Source organism: Fundulus heteroclitus, chromosome 14 (assembly GCF_011125445.2).
Source record: "Fundulus heteroclitus isolate FHET01 chromosome 14, MU-UCD_Fhet_4.1, whole genome shotgun sequence".
Classification (NCBI taxonomy): Eukaryota; Metazoa; Chordata; class Actinopteri; order Cyprinodontiformes; family Fundulidae; genus Fundulus; species Fundulus heteroclitus.
This window is the reverse complement of record NC_046374.1, coordinates 14,659,310-14,684,468: the sequence shown is the minus strand read 5'-3', so window position 1 is coordinate 14,684,468 and position 25,159 is coordinate 14,659,310. Positions and strand designations below refer to the sequence as shown.

Sequence of the window (25,159 nt, the reverse complement as noted above, 5' to 3'; positions counted from 1 at the left end):
AGCGAGCAAGGGGGGACGTCTTGCTGTTCTGAGACGCATGTAGCAATTGTGGCGAAATCACTCAGGAAGAGCGCTGAATAATAAGTGGGACAACTGTAGACACTAGACTTTTACAGTTTCCTCCCAGTGGAGTTGCTCGCATCAAATACCAGAAAATGTGTTTTTCGCTGTCTTGCAGGAGGCCTGTGGAGGTCCCTCTTCCTCCCAGATGCAGGCATGGCGTGATAGCAGATCTGCAGCAGTCACATTTCAGCACAGACCTCCTGTCTTACCCTACAATCCAGCTTGAGTGCACTAAAAAAAAAAAAAAAAAAAATCACTGGGATTTATGTGACTTGATTTAGATCGTCCTGATGTTTATCAGGGGGGAGATTACAAAATGTTCCTAATTCCAGATGAAGGAAGTTGTCTGACTCCCAGTGTTGTGAGGATGTGGACCTTGTTTGTGTCTTGGCTCACAGAAGTGGCCCGTCTTCCAAGCTGAACAGACTGCAGGACAGGTGTTACCTTTAAAGGCATCGCTGTGTCCTGGTCACAATGAATCACTCAGGCCTTCTCCACATGTAGATATCTGGGAAAACAAATGCACGTTTATGCGTTTTGGCCGTTCGTGCACTCAAAAACTCCGGTTTACATCACCATAAACGATTTTTTTTTTTCTGAAAACACTGGCCAAAGCGAAGATATCTGAAAGCTTTGTGTGTAGGCCTACATGATAAAACAGAGTTTAGGGGTCAGGCGTATCTCAGTCAGCGATAAATAATGCAGCGCTGACCTCACATGTGCGTGCATTGGAGGAAGAATGAATAATATCAGAGAGGTGCTGATTTCTATGTTGGTGTTCTGACTGTTTACAATATGCGTCTAATTGATCTTAATCAGGACAAATTCACTCCTACGAAATCAGCAGCATCTCCGGTTGTTTCCCCCCTCCCTAAATGACGATACCTTGGCAACCACACAGCATTTCCTGTCTTAGCCGGACGTTATCAGGCTCCAGTTGATTCAGATGCTTTTTGCTTGTTGGTTTTTATAAATCCAGCTGCTCCAGTACGTTGAGGAGGAAGAGCGCACCAACTCTTCTTCCCCATAGAGAGGCACAACGGCTCTCTGTGTTTTGAAGGGTTCTGATTGGCTGACACAGATTTTAGCTTTGCACTACACTGCGCCCTATGCGTTCGACATGTCTAAACCAACGCTCAGCAGTGATTTTTTGTGGACTTGTGTGAATGAAAACTTTTCTAAAAAAAAATCCTGTGTGTACGAAATTGTTTTTTTAAAAACCATGTGGGGAGATATATATTTTTAGAAAACCCGGCTACGTGTGTACGAGGCCTTAGATTGTAATCTCAATTTATGGTTTGGTTGGGAAACACGTGATGACTGGATAGAAATGAAATGACAGTTTTTTACGTGAATTAACCCAATACAAGTTGTTGGTTGGCTGTAGCAATTCCCAAGTCCTGCAACAAATCGTCAGGATTTGCCCGTTTTTAGCCCCCTTCATCTTACCATCCATTCTGATGACCTTCCCTATCCCTGCTGGAATAAAGCCCTCCTCACAGGATGATACTGCCTCCATCATGCTGCACCTTAGGCTGTAGATAAGATTTGTTGATTGATGATAATGTGCAGTGTTTTCAACCACATAGAGTTTTGAAAAAAATATTAGTTTTGTCTCATCTGACTAGATCACCGTCTTCCACACATTGTGCTGTATTGTTAGTGGATGCTCTATATATTTCCAAATTTGCTCCATTTTCCAACTTAATCAGATTTGCTCTTACCAAAGTCATAACGCATGTGTCAGAAGAGCGGTTACCTATATTTACGCTTTAGTGCCTTTAGGCTGTGCTATGCCATGTCATAAAACTGTATTGTCTGTTTATGCCTTTGTGCCAAAGGACGGTTTCAGTTGTGTTGAGCTTTCTTTGCATGACCCCATTGTTTTTTTTAATAATACAGGAAAAACCTGGAATTTAAGATCCAACTTAACGAGGTCTCTTGTGTGAGAAGGCCTTTGACCACAAATGACCAGGCCTCTGGTCATGTTTGTCAACTCTTTTGCAGGATTGCAGGGTTTCCTTCATACCCTCTCTTTGCCTTTGAAGATGACAGAAAGACAGATTTGGATGACCACACATTTCAAAAGGATCACAGCATTTGCTACTTTAGTCATCTGTTTTTCTCGTGAAGGCCACAATGTCGGCTACTTGTCTCTGCCACAACACCTCCCTTTTTTTTCCCCAAAATCAAAAAGGTATCCCAAAGAAAAATTGTTTAAAATCTTCACTAAACAGTTTAATGTGAGAAACAAAGAGTCCAAGGGCTTGAATGCATTTAAAGTCTCATCTTAGAGAACCTTTAAGTGACCGGAGAGTTCCTGTAGTTTCAAATAATGTCTACATTTACGCCCGTCATTTTGATTTGGCCCCATTCGTTGTTGCTGGGGTTTGGGTCAGAACTGAAAGTGAATCGGCTCACATTTGAGTGTCTTATCATCAAGGTGAGCCAGATTTTGTGCCTACCTTCAGCCATTTTCTGTCAAAGTAGAATTTACACTTAACCAAAGTCTTTGGGGTTTCTGAGGGAATAAAAGAAATTGAAGATGACCCAAATGCGGTCATATTTCACTGCAGAACAAGGCCCCATAGATATAAAGGTAAGAAGTTATGCTTTATGACGTCAATATTTGAGAATATAAAGTAATATGATTTCTACATACTTGCTCCGTGCGTAAAATTATGAAAGTGGTGCTTTCAATTGATACCTTAAGTAAATCAAATCTTAAAGTTCTCTGTTATACTAAAACTCTTCAGTCAACAATATATTATTTGCGCTTTTGGTGCTTCAAAATCGAGCTTCCGAATCTTGGACTGGAAAATCAGTGTCTTCGATTTCATTTTTTAGTTAGTCAAATTTGTCCGGGGAGTAGTCAGTTCATCAGTGTGGTATGTGTGTTTTAAAGCAAAGGTTTGTGGGTTTAGTTTACTCTTTGCCTGTTTGTCGTGGCGGCTGAGAAGGCAGATGTTCTCGCCGCCCCTCTGGACCTCCTCTCACGGTTTCCGTCTGGGTCTGTTTTTAGGTCAGGCTGATCGAACCCGCTCTCCCCCTCCTGGGAGATCCAGGAGATTCTCGTGTGATAGTAACTTTGGCTCCAGGACTCAGTGTATCTGCCAGCTGACTTTAACTTACTTTGTGTTGGGACAAAGGACTTTAACAGATGAACTTGTCTGCTCTTGTGGGTTTTTTTCCACCCCCTTTTCTTTTTCGGCTTCCCTATCAGACTTTTTCTCCCCAGTTTGTCACAGTTTAGTTGATTTAGTCTCAGAATAGCTGCAAATCTTTGTTTTTTGGTGTGCATTTTAAAATCTTAATTGGGTGATGAGAGCTAGTTAAAAATATGTAATGGCCCATTTTCTGTCACAGCCATGATGCATGTCTATGTATTAATTCACTTTGGTATTTCAGTGAAGTTTTACAGTTGTTAGATGGTCATTATTTGTAAGTACTGGCTGCCAAGTAATTTTTTGCACTACAGTTCAGTAAAATGACGGCTACAAAAGGCTTATGGATGTGATAGGTGAAGTGTCTTGTATTATTATAAAACAAACCCTTATTGTCCCAAAATGCAGTACATAAGATAGAAGAAATGCACAACAGTAAATTTTGGAAAAATGTCTTGCTGTACGGTGACCAACAATAAAAAAATTTCCCCTTTTATTGAAGATTTTTTAAAATCACAGGAACCAGAGAAGAAATTGATACAGACAGAAGGAGGAAGACATGCAGCTAAAGTCCAAAATTTGGGTATCAAACCCTGGACTTGAGCGTTGAGAACTCATGGCGTCCGCTATATGGGCCGTACGCTCTACCACTACACCACACGCCATCTAATTTTTGATTCGTTTTTTTTTTTTTTTTTTGAGCCCTGCTTATATAGAGAGCGTAGCTTTTAGTATTTAAAGAGCAGCAAACAAAAAGCTTGACCTAATGTTGTTTTCATTTCGTCTTTGTTTGATTTTCATTTTCCCTTAAGCTTATAAAGTTTATTCCCTTGTATAATTGAATGCCTTTAAGACAGTTCTGCACTGTAATAATTTGGTCATTTAAAATTTTTAAGATAGTTAAATTTGGTTGTCATCTGCGAAGCAATTAAAATAAAAAGCATCCTAATCAAAGATTTATTACAGATGCAGTGTGTCTGAATAAGAAGAGGACCTAAAATAGAACCCTGAGGAACACCAGACTGCAAGTGCTGCTGTAATAAACCTATAATAGCAGAATGATATTATCTAGTTGCAAATGTTGTTTAATCATCTAGTAGTAGCAGGATGTAAAAAGTATTAGGAAGTTTTTGTATAATTTTTGGGAATATAATATGAGTCATGATTATTACATGGCAGTTATCACAAATGTTCCCTAGTAAGGTTCGGTGTCTTAATGTTGGTAAAGGTGAAATTATCGTACTATAAATTGAAACAGTTACTTGATTACTTTACAAACTTCATGAAATTCTAATTAATATCATTAACTTATCACCATAACCATACATCCGCCATGTTTTCGGTCTTATCCTCAATATGTGAACTAACATGACAAGGACATTGTTTATTACTATGACTAACTTTCTAAATTTTAAGTTTTTTAATTCCTTATTAGTGCGTGTGACAACTTTAACCCTCACTAGTTAATGAGCTGTAAGGGGAAGTGCTGACTTCAGGTATCTTTTTGTTGTGTTTATTTACCCTGAAAAAGTATTCGCAGCAACATATTTTTTAAAACACGGCAGAGCAGACAAATGAGGTTGTAACATTAAACAGATAAATTTGCAGGACTGATAAAGTGATAAAGTCAAACTGTCTTTCTGCCAAACAGATGCTTAATTTAGTTGAGCTTATCTTTAAAACAAAACTGGCCTTGTCATCTTTTATTAAAGTAATAATTCACCTCAACATAGCTGAGGTGGCAAAGGAAATATTAACCTCAAATAAACCATAAGCTTTGTTACGTTCTAAATGCCCCTCATTGATTAAGGATTATTATAAAGGTCTAATGCTCCCCATTAATGTTATGTAGTCCAGACAGAGCAGGATCTTGAGGTTTTATGATCAACTGGCTGCTGTAGGTTCACTTCCTCTCTTAAAAGAGGGGTACAATGTTACAATAACTTGGCCCTAGGCAACAGGCTGACAGACCCAAAAGGAGATGTTCGGCTGCTGTATAATTCAAACCATCTCTGGATCCAGACTCATTTTACTTCACCACAGCGTCTGCAGGTTCCAATGATTTCCTCCACGACCACCTTTACTTTAGATCAATTTCTGCTCGTTCTTTCATCATTTCTCCCTTCCAGTTGCCCCCTCCTTTCGTTCCAGTTCCTGTCTCCAGAAGCCAGGCCTGGTCTTTTCATGCACGTGTGTCTCTTTGCGTAATGTGCGATCAAATACACGTGGAGACTACTACCTGTCAACACGTGCGCCCTGCCAGGAACTGAAATGTTATATTTTTCAGATACAGTATTTCCACTGTTGAGAGCTCAAGGTGAATTAATATTTGGGTTCAAATTAAATAGGGTTCCTGTAAACCTTAAATGAAGCTGTAAAACAGATTCCCGTGGACTCTCTGCTCTCGCTCCGTCTTATGTAAGGTGTCTCCTTTTGAGTTTAAAAGCTGCAGAAATGAGACGGGCCGTCAGATGCTTTTGTTATCAAATGAAAAGGGCAGACCGAGACGCAAACCGTCTGCACCGGACGAGCCATTCCATCAGGGCTTTCTCTCTCTCTGCGCTCGTATTTGATGTGGGTTACTGGGTGCATTTCACTGCCAGCAGCCGCCGTGTGCTTCACAGTTGGTTAACTTCTCCTGTCTGACCTGCTGCAGCTGAGGAGGAGGGAGGAGAGAGGCCAACCTGGCAGCAGCGCTGCAGTGGAAATTCACACCTAGTCTCGGGGCTTTAAGAAAAATAAACGAGTTGCGAAGAATATTGGGACTGTGGATTCTCTGTTGCGCCCGTCAGGACGGCTCATAATTGCAGCCGCTCTCTGAACGTGTCTGAAAGCCGCTGTCGTGTAATTTTTATTCCTTCTGCAGTAATTATAAAGTCATAAACTTTATAATTACTTCGGCCTTTCTGTTCCACTTAAAGGGCTTTTCAATACTCCTATGATTTTTTTTTTCCTCCCATGTTTTTGAATTTGTTTAACTTGTTCCAGCCCTGTGTGGAGTTTTATGGTTTTCTTGTTTTGAGTACATGCTACCAAATTAAAACTGTCCAAAACACCCATTTCTCTGAAGCCTGTTGGATCAGAACCAGGCTGTTGCCAACATAAAGGTTGCTTTATTAATTGTTGGAAACAACTTTTGGATTAGCTTGAAGTGATCGTAAGTTATCACTGTAAAGGAGGGTTTCACGATTTTAAAGCAGAGGCAAATCATTGCAGAGTCTAGCATCTTATAAATCAATACAGTATGGCTAAAAATATCTATGTTCCTAGAGATTGTGGACCTTCACCTTAACTCTTTTTTTTTTTCTTTTTTTTTTTAAACTACCAACATTTCCAAGTCTAACATGTTGGACTTGGTTAAAAGCTCAAAAGGATGAAACAAAGCAACCTTGCCTTCCTGTTATCCGCTGGAAATCTCACTCTTTCATTCTCCCACAGCCAGTATAAACTTCAGACATGTAATAGAAAGTAATGAAAAGTACAGTTTCTTAAGCGACTTGAGCTTAAAAACATCCCTGATAATTAAAATGAAAATTCTTCACTCAGCATCGTCATCTGCTCCGAAGAGGGTGGTCGCAGTAAAGTAGTGTTTACAGACCCTTTCATTTTCATTTTGCAAAAGTGCAACACTTTTTTTTTATTCCAACATTTTCATTTCATATATCTTCGTCATTATATGTGCAATAATAAACCCGTCACTTTGTGTCTTCTCTCATATATTTTCAAAGAAATGTTCCATGTTGAGGCATTTTGAGGTTGGTCCCTAAACATCATCGTCTCCCCTGACCTGTCGTCCTCACAGCTTGTCCGCCTGGTACCTACAAACCAGAGGGAACGCCTGGAGGACTGACCACCTGCCTGCCGTGTCCTGACACACAGCACACCTCCCAGCCTGGCAGCACCTCCTTCGATGACTGCGTCTGCAAGCCGGGCTACCAGCCAATAGGCATGACCTGTCAGGGTAAGGCTCTCTTCAAGCAAAGCTTTTGATAGACGCAGCAGCTGAGTTACAACGACACCCTCCAGTGACACTTTATGTGCGGTTACTGTAAATATTTAGACTTGGAGAGGATTTTTCCAGGAAAAAGTTGAGAGGAAATATTTTTTTCTTTTCCTTTTTTTTTTTTTTTGGCTTGCAGTCTGCAGTTTTCTAACTCAGTAGTTCTTAAAAGCGGCACCAATGTTAAACACAAAGATAAAACCGTATCGTCTTTTGTGGTCGTGGTGCCTCAGATGCATGTCTCGTAATCAGGGTTTGTCGTTATGCAAAGTAAATGAGTAAATGCTGCTTTTTAGGAAATTTCTTGTAAATGGCAAAGAAAACACCTTGTTTGCAAGAAACCCACAGCAGCCTGAGTGCACTCTAAATGGAGGGATACAAGAAAATCAAGTTACCTAGCGCGCTCTTCATGCTGAACTAAAAGGGCGGCATTAAATAAAAGTAAGAAAGTGTGTGGTGTCTGGGGAGTCTTGAAGGGATCAAGAGCACCGTGTGCTACATAACAGGGCTGATGGAGCGTCACAGTTTCCACACTGTTTTAAGCATGTAGAAAAATATAATGTAGGGTCTTTTTGACGTGGTGTGGAGGGGATCAGTAGCAGCAGCGCCTACTTTTTAGTTAAGCTATTGCCGCATCCTATGCATTACGTGCTGCGTCCTGCCACTGATCTGGCTGTAACAAAAAGGATCCCTCCAATCAGCCAAAAGGAATAAAATAAAAAGCAATGTTAAGACAACTTGTGCATGGAAAGTATGTATGCACTGGATGTCCAGCGGAGAGGTGTGCACATCTCCAACTTGTGCTTATAAATACTAATATTTATAATGTTTCTCTTGTCTTCAGTTTTAACTCGGATCCTTGCAACGACATTTTGCTCAACTGCACATTGTGAATATGCAGTAAAATGACAAAGTGTGTGTACGTCTATCTGTCTAATCTTAATACCATGGTTCTGACGTTGCTAGGCTGCTGTTCAAATGCAAAGTTAGTTTGTAGTACCGGTACTCTCAATGAAAGGCACTGGTATCGTATTCAGAAATGAGGAGAAAGGGGAGAAAGAGTTTACAGCAAAGAGTTGACCCATCATAAAAATACAACTTTGTGTTACGGTTGTACGTAGCGAACCCGACATTCAAACCGAACACAGAGTAGCGTTTTAAATCTTTATTTAAAACAGGCGAACGGTAGCAGAAGAGGCAGGCAGGCCGTAATGGATGATGACTGGAGATGACTGAGACGGATGTCCAGGTGGTGATGGGGAAGCAGACTAGACCATACGATGCTCACCGCTAGCAAGGGCAGGGCGAGAACAGGTCCAAAGGATAAGCAGGCAGCGAGGCGGGGAAAATACAAGACGAGACGTTCTGGTTCTGACGGGGAGTGATTGAGTGAGGCAGGTATATATGGGGAGAGGGACAGGTGAGCTGGGTGAGCAGTGAATGGGAAAGGTGGAGCACGGAGCGGGAAATGATTAGTCCAAATAGTCTGAGACAAAAAGAAAAACCGTGACACTTTGGGCTTCAGAGTCTTGCTTTGTCACGTAAAAATAAACAGACAGAGTCTAGAATTTGTTGCCATGATTCTAACTAACAGCGTTCACTAGGGCTGAACGATTTTGGCAAATAATCTAATTGCGATTTTCTTATGTTAATATTGGGATTTAATGCGATTTTTTTTTTTCAGTTTAATTTATCATGTCTTTTTAAACATATACAAACAACAAATCAATTTGTTTCCTCGCCGTGCGGATTAGTTGCTAAAAGACCTACAGCATCTAAACTCGGAGCAGAAATAATTGCGTTCTGCCTGCGATATATTTCAAGCAAAATTACCATTTTGACTTTTCTCTGCATCAACAACAAGCAACAAAAATGGCCTCTAAATAAAGATGTTTGTAAACAAGGACCATTTCAAACAAGAACTTTTAATGTTTTTATTAATCTGAATATTATTCAAGAGAACGGCTTTTAATTAGTTTGGACTTTGATCCTTGTTGAACATAAAGTGCAACCAACAAGCAAGTCTATGTATTAAACTGATTGACCTGTACTTAATGCTATGTATGATTATATAAACTCTAAAACAAGTAATAAAATTAAATTATCTCACTTCTGCAACTGTCTTCCCTTCCATGTGGAGGCAAACCCACTTTAAAGATTTTACCAACACCTAATGGACGTGTCTAATTCCCTAATTGTTACATAGCCAAAAATTGCAGACTCTGCGATTTGGAAATTGCGTTTTTTTAAATCGCAATTATATTGAAAATGCGATTAATTGTGCAGCCCTAGCGTTCACCAAGATGCGGTCACCAAAGAAGACCACTGAGTCCTCTCAGGGTACCAATCAGCTGATCAATACGCTGACAATGTTTCCTCTTCCAGAGTAAGGCTGAAACTAATAGAGATACAGAAAGCTCTCTTCTAAATCTGTGACAATTCATAGATTGAGAGGACGCATCCCTGTGCAGATTATGCATTTGAGTTGGCATCACTGTGGCTGTGAGACAGGACAGCAGAGAAAGCTGCAGAAAAGGACAGGTTTGATGGTGCCACAGTAGTATAACTCTTGCCTTTACACTTAAGGGACATTTTCCAAATGTTCTGTGATCTTCCAACATTTGGACGTTCTAGGAGAGCTTGGAGTTTGAAGGGTGTCTTTCATCTGTTTTGAAGAATACTTGAAGCTTAGTGGCGAATAGCTCAAGGTTACCACCCCAAATCACAAAACACAAATGTCATTTTAACTTACCTAAACAATTGCCTTTGGTTTTTAGGTGCAAAAACTGATTGTAGGCATTTAGGAATGAAAAATAGATACTGTCTAGTGTGGCAGTGAGTTGGGTAATTTAAAACAATTTGCAAAACACGCATGCGTATTTATGTACAAAAAACACCAACAGACTATTTACAACAGTCCAATAAACTGCAGGGATGTGAAGACTATCATTTCTGCCAGAGTCCTTCTGTCTCCCTCCACCTGCACTGGACCGGAGCATCCCAGGGCAGAGTTGGCCTGTCTGATGACCGCTTCCTGACCGTTTCCTCAAAGGGAACCAATGCACATGGGACCAAAATTGTAACTTCAGTAGAACAGTTTTCCACAGAAGCATGAGATTAGAGCGGGCCATTTCTCTTTAGTTGCATCCAGTAATATCATGAACTGCCCTGTTGTTTGAAGAAGGAGCCAGAGACGTGCATAAATCACTGGATTTCTCATCTAAAAGCAAAGTCTATTCATCACCAGTTTCAGACGCTACGTTTTGTTTTCTCTTCCTCCCACAAAGCAGATAAGAGGGTGAAGCTTGACACGTAATGGTCTGTTAGTTTTACATTATGAACTGTAACGTTTTATGCAACGTAGGCTGTTTTAGTTTTATCGGCTTTATGCTTTTTCATTGTGTGTTTTATCCCTATTTATATTGACTTTTGAATTCTCTTTGATCTTCTCTTTTAGTGATATACTGCCCAGCACTGACTCCTCCAGAAAATGGCGTTTTTGTCCAGAATGTGTGCAACAACCACTTTGAGGCTGCCTGTGGAGTTCGGTGTCAGCCGGGTTTTGAGCTTCATGGAACCGGCATCAGGCTGTGTCAGGCTGACGGCACCTGGTCAGGGACGCCTGCAACCTGCAGAGGTTAGAATTGGCACTATATAAATAACATTTTATTTAATTGAATAAATGATGAAAAGAAATCTTTAAGAAGCATTTAGTTACCAATTAATGTTTTTCTGTTTGTCATTGATGAGGGTATAAAGGGTATAAAGTCTTCAAAATACTCTTTTAAACTGGTTCTCCTTTTACATGGTGTAATTTTTGAGACATGCCTGTATCATCGGGAATATATTTATTGGTTGAATCAAAATAACTGAACCTGAATCTGCCAGAATTATGAATAGTTTTGGTGATAAGCGTCCGTTTCACCTACAGGCTTCCAAAAAAATGACAAAAATAAGAAAGGAGAAGCACAAAGACAAATAGAGGTTCGGCCAGCCTCTAATTCATAAAGTTATAAATTACCTGATTGAACACAGGATATTTTTTCTTGCTGGTCCATTTATTAGTCATTATACTCTGCTTTGTTGTTCAGAGTGAGCTGTCTTTTAGTAAAATGTAAAGAAACTTTACTGGCCACATTCACTCCAATAAAAGTATTAAAAAGTTTTTTTTTTTTTTTTCTAAGACCTAAAGGCTCTTGACAGATTTCTTTTTTTTTAGGGATAGTAGACAAAAAAAGCTCTTTGAATTGTAAAAGTAGCATCTATGGCATGTACCTGTGAACCACTGCTCTGGAGCTGTTTCAGCCGTCTTGCAAGCTGTCTGGATCAGTAGGCAAATACTCCCCAGAATAGACAGATTTGTTCAAACTGCTTACTTTACTGTGAATATCAGAAACCCTTTACCATTACTACTTAAACTGGGAAAATAGACAGCAAACTGGCAAAGTAAAGTGATTTCCAAAGACGGTGCCTCCTTTAAAATTTTCTTAAAATGTGAAAAATATAAACGAAATGTGAAATGTGCATTTCTCCTAAACTAATAGGAATGGGACTTTAATATTTACGTTATCTATAGTGCATGCAAGAGGGCTGTACAGTGGAGCAGCTGTTAGCAATGATGCCTTACAACAGCAAGATTGTGGGTTTGAATCTCTTTGTGGAGTGTGCATGGTTTACATATGTTGATCATGATCAATCTAAAAGAGCTTTAAAGACAAAACAAGTAGAACAGAAGTCCAGGATTCCTCTTTGCTTTTTTTTTTTTTTTTACGTTTTTTTGGGTGGTCTACAAATACATCAATGGCTCTTCCACAGATTCTCCAGCCTTCCCCCACTGTCTAAAAACACTCATGTTAGGTTGACGGCCAACGCTGAGCAAACTTGGGTGTGAGTGTCTGCGTGCGTGATTCTCTACCCGTTGATCGCTTCAGAAAGTCATCAGCCCCCAACAACCTTTAAGCCGGTAAAGAAAACGGATAAAGGAGAAAAATGTGAGATTGTCCCCAGTCCGATGATTTTGTCTCTCATTGGTCAGATGAGATCTCCTTACAGCTTGATCTGTATGATTTCTCATTGAGCTTTGATACCTTAAAGCGTTGCAGCGCTTTTCTACGCACGCAGCTCTTGAGTGAAATTGTCAAAATGAAACAAATAAGCTGATCTGTTTTGCATTTCAGATGATTGAAGATGGTGGGAATTCAGACCTATCTTTAAAGAATCCCCTAGCATGGTCTCAGCCCCTACGTATGTGTTTTTTTTTTTTAGACTGGGAGACGAGTCAACATTTCCTGGGGATTCCACCTCTATTTGCTCTGCCAGATGGCGGGAGGAGGAAAAGTAGGGAGGATTCAATTAAACAGAGACAGAGTTCATGGCGGAGCGATCAACAGGAGGAACAGCAAAAGTAAAAGTTGAACCAAGCAGGAGCAGAGTGGGGGAGTTTCAGTAAGCTGGGGAAAAAGAAGGGGGGGGGGGGGGCTCCATAGGTCAAGAGATTAATGAGGAAAATGCTCATTTTAGCAGAAAGGCAGCAGCAGGGTGACTCATACGAATACCAAGACACTGAATATGTAAGGGCGTGTGGTGAAGATTTATAGTATGTGGCTTTGAGTATATATTTTCTAAGTGTGTGTGCATATGTCTGCTTGTATGTGTTCGTCTCGTCTTTGCCACATACTGTAGGACCTCCCTGCTAGTCAGGCCCTGAGGGAGAGGGGTCTCATCTGTACCGCCTGTCTGTCTACGGGTGGCGATGAGAAAATAGCACACCGCACACACCCCGCACCAGACCTCAACATAACTCAGAGCAGACACACCAGGAGGGTTTTTTTTTTTCTTTTCCCATTATTTTATAGGGACTTTCACAGTTTTTGGTTAATTGATGGCCCCCCGAGTTACAGCCAGAGATGATGCTTTCACATATTCCACGCCTCTTGTTTGCCGATGAGTTACGGCGTTTCAGTTTATCTCTTACATTTCACTTTGGGTGTCAGCGAATTATGTTCTGTTTGAAGAATAAACTGCAGTTGCCGTGGAGAAGCTTACACGTGGGGGTTCATCATTAAACTTAGTCCGGGGGTGGATATTATTTTTTTTTTGTCTAAGATTACAAGTACATTTCCTGCGCTTGTCATGGGATTGCAGGGTAGGGGTTTCCTGTCTTCCAGACCGCCTATGTCCACCAAGCCCTAATAAATTACTAAATAATGGTTGAACAATAAATCCAGACACGGGTCCGGTTGTTGTATCAGCAAATAAAGCGGCTTTTGTTTCACCTTACCTGGTTTTGATCCTCCTTTGTCGTCTCCGGACTCTTTCAGCGCGCTCCTGCCCGCCCATCTCCCGGCCCCAGCACGGCTTCCTGCGGTGCGGCGACGGCGGGGCGTCCTACCGGACCCAGTGTCAGGTCGGCTGTGAGCGAGGCTATAGATTAGAGGGAGACTCCACACTCACCTGCCAGGCCAACTCCCAGTGGAGTGGATCCCTACCTCGGTGTGTGGGTAAGCCTTTTGTTTTACTTCTCGCCATCATCTAACTGTGTTTCCATGGGAGTAAATCTGCTCTCAAGGTGTCATGAGCTGAATTAGTTTATATTTTCAACAAGGGATTTGCGACGTAATATAATGTTTTTTTTTTTTTTTTTTTTTAAAAAGCCCAATTTCAATACATAGAGCTGTGGAGAAAAAAATGTAGGACTTGAGTGTAACTTCAGCATTTTGTAATGTAGACTTGCGGTGCTGCACATAGTAATAGTGATATCATCTTTATTGTCATTGAAACATACATTGAAACATACATTGAAACATACATTGAAACATACATTACAATGAAATTTGTTCTCTGCTTTTAACCCATCACCCTTGGGGACATGTGTGAATGTACTCAAATCGTTTCAGGGACAGTTTCCTGTAATGGGGAACCTGTGAAAGTGATCTCTGAATCTTTTTAACAGTCTGAACACAACCTGCACAGAGACAACACTTAACGCCCCCCCTATGATGTAAAGTTACGCCCTCAAGCAGAAGAGTTGTTACCCGGATGGCTCCCAGCACAGAGATAAAGAATAAAAAAAGCTTTGTTAAAATCGTTAAGGGACTGCTCCTTGGTAGTGTAACATAACACAATATCCATTTGATGTTTAAAAGTTTAATGATTCCCCTGTTGAAATTGTCCTAAATAATGAAATATACCCAGGAACACTGGATTGTATTGGTCAGTGGATTACATCGTGGATGCAGTATGGGTAAAGGCAGAGGCGTGTCATGCATTTCACACCTAGACCTTTAGTAGTGCTCCGTCTGAGTCAGTCCTGTTCTATCCCAATAAAAACATACAGAGCTGACACATCACCAGCCAGAACAAATGTCTTTACTGAAACAAACCTGGGCTGCACAAGTCTCCTTCTACTGCACACATAAGAAAGCATAATAACCTCATAGAACGGCCATATTATTTAGGAAAACAGCATAGTTTTGCACACCAAAAATCCTATTTATTTGTACACAAAATTCACCGTTCTTTCATTTCACTGTTTAGCAGAGTTTTCTTTCCCACCTCAAAGTTGCTGCTGCCCAGTCGCGTTTCTCCACGGCACCTTTACCCGTTACGTGACGCGGGACGAGCGCGAGCCGCGCCGCGTCACTCGTATCTGTCGTCATATCCACCGTAACGTAGACAAATGGTGCTTTACGAACCTCCTTTCTGATCTCTTCTCCCATCACTTCAGCAATAGCAGTAATCAGTAATAAATACTTCATTACTGGATGAATGGGGATGTTAGTCTGTGTGGCTCTCAACAGTGAGAGAACGAAGCTCCCTCATAGTTTCCTCTACTTTTAGATCCAGCGCGTTCATTATGAGGAGAATTCCTGCTTCCCTTAAAAATAAATGACCCAGTCTATCAGTCTTTTTAAACCTTCTTCACCATTTTTGTTCTGGAGCTTTGTTTTTCCTGTAAGCCTGCTCGGCCAGTTATAGATCCACGCTGGTTTCCCAAAGGTTCTGCAAAGCTACATGTTTGTAGGTGTCCAACGGTGCCTTGGTGTCTCGTTACCACCATGCTTAGTGGCTCCGTTGCTAATAACAAGCACTCCCAGCAATAAAACTCGCAGTGTTCCTCAGAGTCTGTGAGCCAAGGGCACCCTTTGTAGTTTTGTTAAACTACCTAAATAAGCTCACCAACTTTTTTGTTTCCTAAACTGGACAGAAATTCAACTCGGCACAGCCTGACCGCTATTTAATGTCTGAATAATAATATAATGGTGTTGACTTAAAGCGGATCTTAAAGCCAGCTGAGAAGGATCTTATTTAGGATCCTCTACTTGCATCTGTATCGCCGAAGCTGTAATGTCAACGCCAGCTTTGTGCAGGGCCAAATCCAAGCTGTTGTGAGCTTGAAGGATCGTTTGTAAGACTTCAGGTTGACTTGTGTGTTCGTATAGTGATAGACCTTTAGATGTTTTAGGTTTTTATTTACAATAAATTACCATATAATGACCCCGAAACCCCTATCCTCCTCTTTCTTTTTATTTATGTGATTGTGAACTCCAGGTGCTGGTTTGATTCTGTGAATCAAGGCCAGCCGTCCTACTGAATATTTAGAAATGTCCTTTAGTGTCTTCTTCTAAGTTTGTACATTATTTTTAGGAACTTTGATGTTAGATATTTATCAGTTATTTATTTAGTTAGTAGCTAGATGTTTTTTAGAAGGGGGGGGGGCAAGAATATCTGGACAAACCTTTTTTTTTTTTTATTTAAGCGTAAACCTCACATCTAAACTTTAAAAACCCGTCTTATCCCTTTCCTTCTCTTAAGTCCTTAGGTTTCCTGCCTCTCACGTTAAATGAGATTGTCACTTTGTTTAATTTGCACTATTTTCCTCGTTTTTTGCAGACTTCTAGCAGCACACGGTTCTTGTGACCTGACGTGCAGCGACTATAAGCTCATATAATTCATTTTTCTTTAGCTCACTGAAACGTGTCTGTCTCACAGAACCCGGTGGGGAGAATTTATCAAAGGAAGGAGCCTGAAATAACACACGATCTGTATGTTTCTGCCGTAATCATGTGGTTTTTACACACGTATGTAAACACACGTGCGCAGTGGGCTAAACACATGGTGTATATTTGGACCCGTATTCGCTGAAAGATGCATCTGCTTGCTCCCAGCCACCTCGTGCGCATTCAGAACTGCTCGCACACTTTGAAACTGATAGTTAAGCTAAAATAGTTGCACACACTCGTGCCCACCACAAAGAGCGCTCAGGTCAGGCACACAAACACACAAAAAAGGGGACAGTGTGAGAGCGTTTAGCCGCAAGCCTCCGGCCTCACTGCTCCGGCTCGCACTGACGCACTGCCAACCCACCAGCTTGGTGAGCTATTTAAGAAAAAAAAAAAAAAAGAGCCAACTGCAGCCGCTTATCAATATATCCCCTCTCTGCTGCTCTGCTGCTCTGACTGAGATGGGGTTTGCTTATTTGATCATCTAGCCCAACAAACTGTCATCACTTTTTTAACACAGCAGAGGAGCCTCTGTGGGCTCCTGATGCAGCTGCCTGGATTGTTTTACTGTTTGTTTGTGCTGCGGTGAAAGAGAAACTACTCATCTGGCATCGGAGGAAACGGATATTTTAGTCTGTTTGAAATCCGACTTTCTGACTCTCCCTCGGTGAGAGTTTTCTCTTTTTACCCTACAGCTATAGCCGAGGCAATACAGGCTCAGTTAGGAAGAGTCAGCCATTGTCACATGAAAGCCGCGGAGATCTGAGATAACAGGTCCTGAAGCAAAACCCTGACATCCCCCCCCCCCCCCTCCCCTCCCCAAGTGATTCTGAGGAGCTCTTTCTGGAGAATACTAAGGTGATCCTTGGGAAAAAGAGATATACACTGATCAGGCACAGTAAATATCACCACTGACAGGTGGAGTGGGTAACACTGACAGTCTCTGAATCACAATACCTGTGGGTGGAAATTACATGGCCACGTCTTTTGCTGAAGGCAAAAGTGTTAGAAGTAGAAAAAAATGGGTATGCATGAAGTTGGGCTGGGCTATATAGGAAAAAAAGGCATATCGATAAAATAGAAATCATATTGATCGATATCGATAATTATCACCAAATTCAAAATATATATTTTAAGTGCAGCCTTGGCCATTTTATGCTAAATTCAAACTCAACCCTTTATTCAATCAACTTTTTACCAAAACTGCAAGTTTTTAAAAAAGAAAAAAGAAAGCATGCTCTCTGAACTCTTTGTAGGGGGCGGAGCTTGGATCCTGGGTCTGCGTTGTGATTGGTTGGGTGGATGTAATGACTGTAACATTAACCTACATGTCTAGAATGCAAAAGGAAGGAAAACTGTTATTCTATTGAACTTTTTATTGACTCTTTTTTTTTTCTATCATCGATATACGTCCGTCGATCGCTATTTATTGTTATTGAATTATCATCCAGCCCTAGCATGAAGACTAGAGAGAGTTTGACAAGAGCCAAACGGAGATGCCCAAACGACAGGGTCAGAAAATCTCCAAATGTGCAACTCTAGAGGGGGGTTGTGGATCTGCAGGGATCAGTATCTATCAAGAGCTGTCCAAGGAGTCTGGGGACGGACGGTTTGCCCGGTCTGATCGAACACGCAGCCGGACGTCGCTCAGTTAGCTAAAGAAGTTCATCCTGGTTCTGATAGAGAGGGTTCGTATTACGCGGCGTATCGCTGTTTGTTGTGCATGAGGCTGCATAGGGTCACCTGTTCGGACCCCTGTTCACCTCCCAAAGTGAGGTTCAGAGCTGGATAACAGAACAACAGAAGGACTTTGACCTTGTCTGACGAATCTTGTACTTCTCTGGGTTTGGTTGGTTTCATTTTGAAACGACTGACGCCAGGTCAAACTGTGGGAGCGTTGAAACTGTCTGTCAGCACTATGTGAGCCAGTGTGATGCTTTAGGCAATGTTCTGGTTAGCCTTCAATCTCCCAGGATCTCAATCTACGTGCCGACATAAAAAAAAGTCTGTCTGGTGGAGTCCATGCATCAATGGGACAGAACTGGCGTGACCACAGAAGGTGCAACTACACATTATAGGACCATATTGTCGTGGTCATAATGTTATAGCTGAAATGTGTAAACTCCTGAATGGAGTCCTGGGTCTCCCATGTGGTTTCCTTGCAGTGAGGAGTCCCAATAAAACCTCCAAAGCGAGGGGCCCACCAGGATTCAGGATGAGATGCACAAACCACCTCAGCGAGACTCCTTGATCTTGTTCTTTCGGTCATGATCAACATAAACAGACTACTGGTCTGCATAAATCGCTGCTGCATCTTTATCCTGAAATTTACTGCAATTTACTGTGATTTTTCAAGCTTTATGCAAACGACATTTCGTTCGGTACGCACTTAGTGCATACAAAATGACAAATTAAGCTGTCTAAGTCTACTGTTATAGACTGTATTCATTCAGGTTTGCAAGCCAGACCCCAATCTATCCATCTCTTGTTATCCAAACATCATTCCTGAACAAAACAGCATGAACCAGAAACTAATCTCCGATTTTGGAGAGGGCAAACTACCACAGCTCCACTGGATCTGAGGTCTTTGTTCTCAGTCAGCTATGAATTGTTCCAGTCCATGCTGAGATTCTGGTTGGAAGATGCCTAGAGAAACACCTCATCTCTGTCATGTCTGAAATATAAAGAGGAGACGATGCGGCTCCCAAACCAGACATCCTCCTCTCCGTGACTACTTCTTTCAAACCTGTCCATGGAAAACACGATTTGAGACGAGGGGGCCACCCTGGCAGAGTCCAACCTGCAGAAAGTACAAACTCGACTCAATGCTCAAAGTCTGGATGCAGATTTTACTTTGGGTAAACGAGAGGAGTCTGTCCCTTAAACACATCCCAGGCGTCCAGTCCTTCTGCAGCGGCCCCACAAAATGCCTTGTGGGATGTAGTCTTAAGCCTTCTCCAGATCCGCAAAACACATGTGAACTGGACGTCCAAACTCTCATGATCCTCTCAGCTACTTTGTGAGGATAAAGCTCTGGTCCACTGATCCAGTGTTTCAGAGCCAGGACAAAAACCACACACTGCTCATCCCGAATCCACAGCCTTACAATGGGTTGTAGCCTCTTTCCCACATCCTATAGCAGGTTTTCTCAGGAAGGCTGAGACGACTGGTCCCTTGAGACTGGGGACACTGCTTTCCTGATTCTTAAAAATTAAAATTAGTACCACCGCTGCAGCTGGTCCTCCATTCTCTGATCTTGTATTTATCAATTTTTTGCAAGTTGTTGGTCAGTAGTGACTAAAAAAAAAAACTTTTGTTTGTTTGCAAGAATTCATCACAAAGGCCTTCTGACATGGCCCTGCTGACAATAAAGAGAGATTTCTGAGATGTTGAGAAGATTTCATGCAGCATAATAAGCCACATGGCTCATTAGCATAATTACTGTTTTTCTTGTTTTACCTCCCCAGAGGTTCGTTGTCCCCCCATCCTGAACCCAAAGGACAACATTTTATTGACGCCCCCTGCCTGCAGAAAAAGACCCGTGGCCCCGGGCTTCATTTGTCACCTCAGCTGTCGCCAAGGTTACAGTCTCCAGGGAAACAGGAGGGCGGCGTGCATGAGCTCCGGGAACTGGACCGCTACTGTCCATAAAGCTGTGTGCAAAGGTGAGAAAATTGGCCCTTTTCTCTTCCCTTAGTATTATACTAGAGGTCTAAACGGTAATGTAAAGGATCCTGGGGTCAAGATATAAGAGTTTTGGTGTTTAATTTTGAGTTTTATTTATTTATTTATTTACTTACAGGTACATCTCAGTAGAAATTAGGATATGCATTCAGACAAGGCCCGTTTGTCAGATTAAAAGCACGTTTTGAAAATAATGAGCAGGTATTAAACATACTTTTCATTAAACACTCATTACTCTATTAAATGTTTGTTTTTTTTTTACATCAAAGTTCCTTAGTAGACAGTGCAATCTGCTAAGAAATGAAATGCCATGTTTTATTGGGTTTAAGCTTTAAATCAAAAATAACAAAAGATTAAAAACATTAGTTTGTCTTTAATCAATCTATTTAATGGTTCATCTAGTGAATTGAGTGAGTGAAATAAATGGCCCTGTCAATAATTTTCTGGTTTACTGACATGCATAGAGACGTGGCTCAAATCTTTTTAAACATATTGAAATTCTTACAAATTCAGTTGTGTTTTTTTTTTATTAATTTTTATACATGTAACACAATTGTGCAGCTAGCCGAGCGCAGAGCTGAAGTTAATACAAAGAAATTAACATCTGTGATAATATGAAGCAATAAATGAAATGGTAAAACATGCTAAACTGCAGGGATTGCGATGCTCAGGAAGGCCAGAAGACTGAAGGACGCCCCAAGAGTTTTAAGACATCTGAGAGTGTTAAACGATTCAGTAAGGTGGGGACAATTCGTCCAAAGACTCATCAGCTCTGCTTTCAGAGCTTAGCTTTGGGCCCATCCAGGGAAATATGAACCGGATGACTGCAGCTGTCACAGTTTGGCTTGTTAAGGTGGTTCCAGCCTGTTTACACATTTAAAAGTCAGCAGTACCATTTAGAAAAAAGACTCCATCAGAGGAAGTGTAGGAAAAAGCGTTGTGTGTTTTTTTTGTAACACGAGTCAAGCTGTTGCATTTAGGACGAGCTGCAGGCATTTATCAGATGGCTAGTAATCAAGTGAACGGACTTAGCTTCATCTCTGATTCTTTGTGGGCGAGAAAAGTAAGACTTAACAACTGAAGATATCTCTTATCATGAAGGTAGAGGAGAGGGGTATTAGCTTTGCAGAAATGCCTAAAGGCAAATGAAACCTGCCCCCACCGCCATGCAAAAATCGGTATTGAGAACTTTTGAAAAGGAAATAAACAGAAAAGGCTGACAAAGTAGAAGCAGTAAAACATAAACAACGGGGACTTGGAGAGCGTTTTCATTTTCCATTCTGGTTTTCCGCGTTTCGCTCTGCTTTGTGAATTATGCTAGCTCCGTTTTTAAGCGAGCCTGCATGTCTTTAACTGAAACCACACCACGTCCAAGCTGTCATGTCTCTCCTTTTCTGCTCCAAACTGGTCTCTGGAGCTTATTATAATGCGCCGTAGCGCTCCAGATGCCTTGCAGGTGAAACAGGTGGTGCAGAACAACTTTTCCTATTTCCACCCAAAATGTCCTCAGCCTACTTCCATCGCTCGGCTAATGGAGGAACAGCTGTTGTTGAGGAGAAAAAGAGGGGCCATAAAGAGGAAAACAAATGTTAAGGTAACGCTGACGGAGAAGTGAAAGGCATGGATGAGTCATTCCAAGGTGTTTTGGAAAGGTTTATCAGGATTTTTTTTTTATTATTGTTTTGTATCCTCTGAGCCTCAAGTTGGCAGCGGTGCAAAACATTGTACATAAAACCAATTCTTTTAAAAAGAATAATGAGCAGGCTGCAGATTAGAGCTTATCATGAAGAGCTGCAGAAAGCAAGCATTTCTAGGAACTTTTCTGGCCTTTTTATGCATTTTTTCCATCCTACCGAGGACATCTAAAAGATACTTCCCTTGTTGTCAAGATAAATAAACAGACGGGATGGAAGTGTGTTGGAGTCGGGCAGAGATAAAAGCCAAAAGTGAATGGATCATCAGGTCCAGATGAGAACAGTTCTCTTACACAACGCGAGAGGCATGACCACTTTCAGATGGGAGATTGAACTCTTTGAAGCCTAACTGCTTACTGGAGGCTTGAACTGAGTTGAACTGGCCTTGTTTCTCATTGCTTGTAGTATAGGCTAAATGAAGAAATGGTTATATCCTTATAGTGGCTCCCAACAGGACCAGGAGCTTATATGCAAAAACGGGTCTAAAAATAAGTAAAATGTTCTTAAAGTTAGTGTAATTGTCCTTGATTTGAGCAGGTAAATAAGATGATTTGCCAATGGAACAAGATTTTTGCACTTAAAATAGGAACAACTCATCTCCATCATCCTATTTCAAGTGCTTGATGTCTAATTATCTTATTTTAGGGGTAAAAATACTCATTCCATTGGCAAATAATCTTATTTACCTGCTCAAATCAAGGACAAATACACTAACTTTGAGAACATTTTACTTATTTTTAGATCTGTTTTTGCAGTGTGCTTCCTCGCATTCTTCCCACTACAACTACATCTATACCTAAATCAAGACTCACAGATGACTTTGCATGTCCCTAAGGCTGCGTTTTGTGTCACACCCTTTTTTTTATATATATAAAGCTATGATGTCCATTTTGAACCCTTTTAACTAAAGTCCAGACTGTCCTCTGGACTTTCTGCGACCCCTGAGCACACAAATAATCACCTAAAAACCAAGTCAGGGCTCACCTGGGAGACGACTTGTTTTTGTTCACATGCACGCAGCCCTCTTTGACCGATCCGGCGCTTTCTGCCGTATCACCCAGATCCAAAAGCACAACCGTATTAAACCTTTCTTAAAGTCTTTTAGGGTATGTATTTTTGACCAGATATCTTTAAGAGATCTTGTAGCAGAAATCCATTCATCTCTGTTCTTCATCAGCGATGTAATGCTTTTGATATGCATGGATGGATATTTAATATCCCTCGCCGGGGCCAGAGCCACTGATTCATTGGTCCGCGGGGATTATTACTGTGAATTTTTAAACCCTGGAAGATTTAAGGCACTGCTTTGTATTTGGACTGGAGGTCTCGTTGGAAACGGTGGTGCTCCTCCTTATCTTTTATTGGACGATGATCAATAATAAGTGTATGATGTGTAGGGATTAAAGAGATAAGGGGTCAGATGACTTCATGCAGCTACTCCCTCTGTGATGATAGAGAGCAGAGCTAGGTCCCTGTGAGAGCTCACTGACTGGATAAAAACTCATGTAACATTTGGCTTTAACGTAAAGCTGGATTTAATCTGCTGGAGTATCTTATCTGGCTCTTAATCCTTTCATCGTTTCCGTGTCTCTTCAGATACGGAGGCGCCACGGCTCCGGTGTCCTGCGGATATCGTCGCCGAGACGAGCGAACGGCGCGGCACCGCTAACGTCAGCTGGAACGTCCCGGCAGCCGCCGACAACTCTGACGAAGAGGTTAAAGACTTAAAGCATAGCAACAGATTCCTATCGTTCACACAAGCAAGAGCAGGCGTTAAAGGTTTTCCTCCACCCCGTTTCTCTCCCTGACGTTTTACTGTCGCTTCCTTCCGCAGGTGGTGGTGCAGGTGAAGCCGGTCTACAACCCCCCTCAGCTGCTGCCCATTGGGAAGGAAACGATCACCTACATTGCAACGGACCGCTCCGGGAACCAGGCCAACTGCTCCTTTACGGTCACTGTGATCGGTGAGCTCATCCTAAAAACTGCATCAGAGCAAACAGGGGGATACTGTGTGGCCTCTGGCGTAACTCCACTGACGCGTTTTAAGCACGAGGATGGGAAAGCTTAGAGCGTAAGTCGCCCGCATGGTTTCAGCGGCAAGAGTTTAATGGAGTAAAATAAATGAGGCCGCAACCAAAGCGCTTTTAAAGATACGCCGACTCTGTTAACCTGCAGAGTAAACGACAGAAAATGGTGAGAAAATAGTTTTTTGCCCTGATCTGGATGCTGAAAATCCTGCTTGTAAAATTTTAGATTTCATTTACATACCAGAACAAGGAAATGTTATACCAACACACAGTAACGATGCAGGAAAGTGTCCTTTTAGTTTAGCCATGATTAGATTGCATAATGTTCTCTATATTTAAGGGTTAAAATCAGAATGTTTGCAACTTTTCCTGTCAAGCTTTGTTCAGCATCTTTGATACTCAGACATTAATTCATAAATCACTGGCCTCTAAGTAATAACCTGATGATGGCAAAGTTTCCAGGTATAATGTAATAATAATAATAATCATCATCATTATGATAATAACAATGATAATAATACATTTTATTTATAATGCACATTTCAATGAAATCTCAAAGTGCTACAGAGCAGAGGGCTCAAAACAACCTTCAGGATAGTACTGAAATTAAAAACAGCATTTTACAATCACCATTAACTGAATAACTCTAATAATGTCATAATAAAGTTTCTAAAAGGCTTCTTTAAAAATGTAGATTTACAGCTAAGCTTAAAATGATTTATACCCCTGAAAGAGTTACATTCTTGGTTAGAAATTATACAATGCATCCCCCCAAAAGATAATAAAATAATGCACATGATTCTCCATCTTTTGCAATAAGCTCAGTCTTTGCAGTAGTCAGACCTCCTTGCCGTCACTCTAATTTTTAGCTCTTTTTACAGATTCTCTATCAAATTTAAGTCAGGAATCTGACTGGATCACTTCAAAATGTTAATTTTACCTTCAGTCAGAAAAAACTATCAAATTAGATGATCACTTTAAATCTATACTTGTTTAAAGTATGCTTAATGTTGTCCTTAGCTGCATAACTCAAAGTTTTATAAAGGGATTTTTCCAAATTAGGAGGATGTTGTCTGACAGCAGTAGTTTGGTGGCTCGACAAAGCAGCGCTTTACCCAGACTCTGTGGTGAACCCAATCTGTCTGTAATTCAGCACAGTGGTAATTTACTGCTTGTGACAAAAACTGTAATTTCAATATTCTGGCATGAGTTAGGCACATGCTGTAATTTCTGCTCCTGCTCTGTCTAGCATTGTCAGTGTAACCCAAACAAGCACCCAGCAGCCCTCCCTTTTTCTTGCAACAGCGCAGTCACTAAAAGACTTCAGATCAGCGGGATACGCAGTGGCTGTGGAAAACAAAGAACCAGTGGATGGAAGCAGCTGAAAGTCTCACTTTTGGGATGTCCCATTTTTTTCCCTGCTTGGGACGCTACTTGTCCCATTTTTTATTTTATTTTTTTACTGCAGCCTTAAATTACTATTTAAAATCCCTAGACGGCGCTCCTCAACTTCCTTACCTCGACC

General features: G+C 41.2%; 1 protein-coding gene across 3 annotated transcripts in view; it reads left to right on the top strand.

Moving 5' to 3' along the window:
* The window catches only part of svep1 (sushi, von Willebrand factor type A, EGF and pentraxin domain containing 1), a 121,345-nt gene that overhangs the window by 48,814 nt on the left and 47,372 nt on the right, over positions 1-25,159 (top strand). For all 3 annotated transcript variants that reach the window (XM_036146347.1, XM_036146346.1, XM_036146345.1), the window contains exons 4-9: positions 7,030-7,188; positions 10,685-10,864; positions 13,548-13,727; positions 19,697-19,894; positions 23,204-23,322; positions 23,442-23,571. In XM_036146347.1, the coding sequence (XP_036002240.1) occupies positions 7,030-7,188; positions 10,685-10,864; positions 13,548-13,727; positions 19,697-19,894; positions 23,204-23,322; positions 23,442-23,571 (966 nt within the window). The remainder of the gene's footprint in view (positions 1-7,029; positions 7,189-10,684; positions 10,865-13,547; positions 13,728-19,696; positions 19,895-23,203; positions 23,323-23,441; positions 23,572-25,159) is intronic.